The sequence below is a fragment of the Lactuca serriola genome, chromosome 4, assembly GCF_051521515.1.
Source record: "Lactuca serriola cultivar US96UC23 chromosome 4, Lser_US96UC23_V15, whole genome shotgun sequence".
Lineage (NCBI taxonomy): Eukaryota > Viridiplantae > Streptophyta > Magnoliopsida > Asterales > Asteraceae > Lactuca > Lactuca serriola.
In genome coordinates this window covers 157,159,209-157,165,242 of record NC_136411.1, presented here as the reverse complement: position 1 = coordinate 157,165,242, position 6,034 = coordinate 157,159,209, and the positions used below count along the sequence as shown (strand labels likewise).

The window sequence follows — 6,034 nt, the reverse complement described above, 5'->3', positions numbered from 1 at the left end:
CCGCACTGGCGACTTGCTCCACGCTTACATCCTCTCTCTCTCCATTGCTACCCTTTCTCCATGTTTCCATAAAGACACATCGCTTGCAATCTTTCTAATGCCAATATATATGAATAGTGAAAACTTTTAAGAATGTGTATGATTTCTTTTAAGAAAAAAAAGTAATTGCATTTTAGATTAAGAGTTGAAAATGAAACAATAATAAGAAAGATCCACCCTTGCGACCTCTCTCCACTACTTCCTTTTTTGACTTAATAGGATCAGTGACGGTTTTGTATAGGTGTTCATACCGGCACTGGCAACATCTACCCTGTCTTATTGTAGTGTAAAAATTTTGAATTTTTTCTATTTTCTATTATAAAATATGCTACTGGTAACATTTATTACTGAATCCTACGAATAATAGGATAATTCAAGACACTAATTCTTAACCTATTCATTATTTTTCTTTTCTTTCCACTCCTTTTATATTTAAATAGATGAATATTTGTTAAAACTAATCTACTCCTTTTATATTAAATTAGATAAATATGGTTAAAACTAATTAATATTATGAATGCTGAATTAAGTTTACCAGTAAAATGATTATTTAATTTTATTCATACATAAAAAAAAAACATATTCATTAGTATTTGATAAAATTAAACCTTCGATCACACTTCGATGAACATCTCTTTATTTATAACTTCCCTCCGACCAATATTCTAGCAAGATTTTTTTATTCTTCTTTATTTTTAGAAGCATTCATATATTATGATTATTATAAGATCAAAATTATAGTAAAATAACTTGAAGATCGGCTTTTAGTTTGTAATTCGCCAATAAAAACACAGAAGCTATACTCACTTCTTCAACATCAACCACACTTGTTTTTTCTTTCTTCACACAAGTCCCTGTCCATTTCAAACACCTCAAAAACTGATGACCCACATCAAAGATTTCTTCGCCGGAATCTTGCACTCCGGTAAGAACATCAACTTATCCAACAAAAGAAAAAAACTCTTCTTAACTGCTTTTGCATCAATCCTACTACTCTCGGCTCTAATCGGCATTGTCATCGGAGTCAAATCTCGAAACTCCACCACAGAAAGCATCAGAGTTTCAGCCGCCCATGCCGTCGTAAAATCATCATGCAGCGCCACCTTGTACCCAGAACTATGCTATTCCACCATCACCAGCCACCCCGATATGACCAAAAAGGTCAAAACCCAAAAGGACGTGATCGAGCTTGCTGTTAATATAACAACTACTGCCGTCGAGCGCAGCTACTTCCAGATAAAGAAACTCACCACTCGCAAAGGTCTGACGCATCGCCAGATCACGGCGCTGCACGACTGCCTGGAGATGGTATCGGAGACATTGGACGACCTCCACGATGTCATCAAAGACCTCGAAGAGTATCAAACCAATAAATCCATCAAGCAGCATGCCGACGACCTCAAGACGCTAATGAGCTCCGCCATCACCAACCAAGAAACTTGTCTCGACGGCTTCTCCCACGACGAAGCGGACAAGAAACTCCGTAAATCACTGGAAAAAAGCGAGAGGAGAGTGGAGAAGATGTGCAGCAATGCATTGGCCATGATTTGTAACATGACGAGAACAGATTTGGCGAATGAGAGGAAACTTAACGGGAGGAACTTGAAGGAGGAACAGAATAATGCATGGCCGGAGTGGTTATCTACCGGAGATAGGAGGTTGTTACAGTCAGGGACGGTGAAGGCAAACGTGGTGGTTGCTGCCGATGGTAGTGGAAACTACAAGACGGTGGCGGCTGCGGTGGCAGCAGCGCCGTCAAAGAGCAAGACAAGGTACGTGATTAGGATAAAGGCTGGGGTGTATAGGGAAAACGTGGAGGTGCCTTCGTCCAAAACTAACATAATGTTTATGGGAGATGGAAGAAAGAATACAATCATCACCGGTAGCCGGAGCGTTAAAGGAGGAAGCACGACTTTCGATTCCGCCACCGTGGGTTAGTCATCATATCTCTTTTTCTAATATACAAAGGTGTTATTAATTTATTGTAGAGCTTTTCTTAACCAAAATTTTGCATTATAAATATAAAAAAGTAGTCCAGTGTTATTTGATATGACCGCATGCGTATTCTGTTTTTAGTTATGTCTTTTTTAATATTTCTAAAAAACATATGCTTATTCTGTTTGAATGTCTGTCTCTCGATCTATTTCCAATATAAATATATAATATAGTATTTTAAAGTATGGAGAAAAAATATTTTGTACAAATTTATAGTCTTTTCTATAATTTATAAAGAGATTTTTTTTAATAAATAACCCAAAATTATATTTCGTTCAGATAATTCTAACTCATCGTGTGTTCTAAATATGCTTATTATATTTATATATATAATTTATAATTTTCCTTCATCTTTATAACTTCAAAAGTTGAGCTTTCACGTGGAGTTTCAGCATTATTAAACCTATCAATCTTATTCACAGACCAGCATCTTCATTATTATTCATTTTCCCATAACTAAGATAAAGGTGCCCACCTCGTTTTTGTTTTAACGTATAAATCAAATACAATACCATATTTCATGATAAACTAAAAGATAAAATAAATATTACTCTTTGATTTTGATTAAATTGGAAAATTAAATTTTATACATAATTAAACCCTCGTTATATATATATATATATATATATATATATATATATATATATATATATATATATATATATATATATATATATATATATTTGAACACACCTACTACACATAATTGTATCATTACCTTAAGTAACATCATATATTAATCGATCTAAATCTTGCTACTAATTTATACATGTATTATTTTTGTTTTTCAATTCAAAATAAAACTCATAATAAACAACTATGGCGTTGAGGCAGCTGTCGTAGGTGATGGATTCTTGGCACGTGACATAACATTTCAAAACACCGCCGGAGCTGCAAATCACCAAGCGGTGGCACTTCGTGTGGGCTCAGATTTTTCCGCATTCTATCAATGTGACATGTTGGCCTACCAAGACACCCTTTACGTCCACAGTAACCGTCAATTTTACATCAACTGTTTCATCGCCGGCACCGTGGATTTCATCTTCGGCAACGCTGCAGTGGTGTTCCAGAACTGCGACATCCATGCACGCCGCCCTGGACCCGGTCAAAAGAACATGCTCACAGCACAAGGTCGCACCGACCCTAACCAAAACACAGGGATTGTGATTCAAAAGTGCAGGATAGGTGCCACTTCCGACCTCCTACCGGTGATAGGGAGTTTTCCGACGTATCTAGGACGACCATGGAAACTTTATTCAAGAACTGTGGTGATGCAATCAACGGTTAGCAATGTGATTCATCCAGCCGGATGGTTTGAGTGGGATGGGAACTTTGCGCTTGATAGTTTAAGCTACCGTGAATACCAGAACACTGGTGCCGGAGCTGGAACTTCCGGTAGAGTAAAATGGAAAGGGTTCAAGGTGATTACAAGTTCATCAGAGGCTCAAGGGTATACTCCGGCAAACTTCATTTCAGGGGGTAGTTGGTTAAGCTCTACTACCTTCCCTTATTCACTCAATCTGTAAACAAATGGATCGATTTAGGGTAACTGTTGTGTGTAAGAGGATGAAAGTTTTGTATCGAATAATTTGGTTGTTTTCTTTAGGTGGAGTTTGATGTTGCGGATGTGAGTTTTTTAATCCACTTTTCATTAGTTTTCTGGATGACATGTTGCAAATATGCTGACATGTTAGATTATGTGACAACTTGAATTATAAATGCTACACTTCTTCAAGACCTTTTTAAGAAAACAAAGCGCAAATTGAATAAATGAAGCATACTTGGAGTTGTTTAAGCGACTAAGATTTACCCTTGAAAATTGATAGGTCACGAGTCTCAATAATGTTACAAATTATGTTTTCCTTTTAATAACTGAGGACCTCAACAGACCCGTCTTGATGACCTGGCCGATGTAACCTCAAGGCCTATGCATGCCTCTAATAACATGTGGTCCGATTTAAATGCCCTGAAGGAGAAGGATGGCCGTTGATTGGAACCCTCCTAGGACTTGAATTCATGACATCTTATGGGGGAATGCATGGAGGAGTGGCACTTGCTTTACCCGTTAGGGAGTAGACAGTTTCATATAATTGTTTGTGTTACTTTGCTAGTCAAATATAAAAGAAAGAAATACACGTAGAGCCAGAAAAGGCACCGACTTAATACATTCTTCCTTTGTTAAACAAGTACATGGGTGGAGAAGTCTATCTTTCCATTGACTTTCAACATTTCCATGGTAAACACTTGGAAATCTATCCCCTCTAACCACACACTTTGGTACTTGTATAATAGCACAACTTACAACTAACCAATGCTTGAGCTAAAAAGGATGCAAGGAGTTAGTGAACTCACAGCACGAATATATGCGTTACTATAAACACCAAGAATGTTTTAACCAATATGATTCCCTCCGCCATGATAGGTATGGGGCGGAACACGAGAAGTTGTAAGGGGGGGCCAAAACCGAAACATTAAAAACCATATAAACAAGATGAATTCGATTCAACATCGAATCATATAAAAAATCAAACAAAAAAATTCAACATCGTAACATTACAATTGTCTATAGAAAACCTTTTTTGCAAGCTCCCTTAACGTGTTAGATTGTTTCTTCAATTTGATTTAAACTAGTTAACAAATTAATAACTAAAAAATAATAATATAAAAATAACAGTGAACCTATACTATGTATATTTTAAGAACTAATCTACTCCGTTTAGTTATTTCAAAAGCTTTTGTGGGATAACAAACAACAAATAATATTTTCATAATATTATAAAGGTTAAGGTGTAAGTTTTTATTTATGAGAGCTGTATTTGTATATCCCTTCCTTTTAAGTTTCAAACATATAATATTATAAAGAGTGAAAGACAAAACAGAAGAGAGAACCAAGAAGCGTACATATCTGGCTGATATGAGAGATTGGAGAGTCATCGGTGCTGGACGGAGGTTGCTCCTACGCTGGTCGATGATACAGAAGTCGGCAAGGACGGACAAGACATATATGGAGTGATTAGCACTCCGGCCGCGGCAGCTACTACAACAATTTGTTTTCGGAAACACAGAAGTTAGCAAGGCAGTGGCTGGTCGGAGAAAAAAACATAAATGAGCAAGGGCGATTGTCGGTTGGAGACTCGTAAGTCAATGGTTATGTTTTCCGATGTGAACTCCAACAGAGATGAGCACTCCGACGGTGGGTATGTTTTCCGGCAGAAGCAAAATGATGATTTCTAATATAGTTTTTGTATTTCTCAAAGATTGATCTTTGATTGAGATAATAAGTTAATGCTAGATTTGTTGTTTGGTTTTTTTATAGAGTTTTAATTTCCTAAAAATTAGTATCCTAATTTTATTAGAATCGTTATTTTTTTCAGCAAATTTCTAATTATCAAATATAATCGATTTTCTAATTTAGAGTTAATTACATATTTGAATAATTTTTTCAATTACATTTTGTATATAAATTATAATAAATCATGGGAGGCCAAAGAGGTTTAGTAAACAGATAAATCCATTATTATATATAATACAGGTATTAGAAGTTCGAATACCAAAAATCAGGGGGGCCATCCCCCCCCCCCCCCTCTCTTAGCTCCGCCCCTGATTTCAGCTAGGAAATCACAGCAATACAACCACACCAAAATAAGTTCCATGTAATCTTTTTTTTTTTTTAGTTTTAATTAATTATTTATTTTTTTTATAATTTTAAAAATAAATTACATAATTTTATAAAAAAACAATTTTATAAACCACAACATGAAACTAAATTACATAATCTTTTTTTTCTAAATAAACTACTCATCATTATCATTAGCATCATTGATATCATCCGTCAAGTTCTGTCGAAGTCGCTCGTGTTTTTGTGTATCTTGAATATCAACAACTTTATGCAAATATTACACTGAACCTAGTACAAACTGCATATGTCGAGGCTCCGTTGGCATATAGTGTGCAATATTCCACCCTTTATCTTTCACTACCATATTATGCATTATGATAC

General features: G+C 35.7%; 1 protein-coding gene across 1 annotated transcript; it reads left to right on the top strand.

The window, feature by feature from the left end:
* The first annotated feature begins 829 nt into the window (after nt 1–829).
* LOC145102819 (pectinesterase-like) lies at nt 830–3,698 on the top strand. Its single transcript, XM_079040291.1, has 2 exons — nt 830–1,972; nt 2,869–3,698. Exons 1-2 carry the CDS (start codon nt 922–924, stop codon nt 3,558–3,560), a joined length of 1,743 nt encoding a protein of 580 aa, XP_078896417.1. The 5' UTR covers nt 830–921; the 3' UTR covers nt 3,561–3,698.
* The last annotated feature ends 2,336 nt before the right edge of the window (nt 3,699–6,034 follow it).

What these genes read in the sequence shown, in the direction of transcription:
- LOC145102819 (XM_079040291.1), top strand. Translation starts at nt 922, where the DNA reads ATGACCCACATCAAAGATTTCTTCGCCGGAATCTTGCACTCCGGTAAG. An exon ending in TTTCGATTCCGCCACCGTGG is followed by an intron (nt 1,973 to 2,868) that starts GTTAGTCATCAT and finishes GCGTTGAGGCAG; the next exon opens with CTGTCGTAGGTGATGGATTC.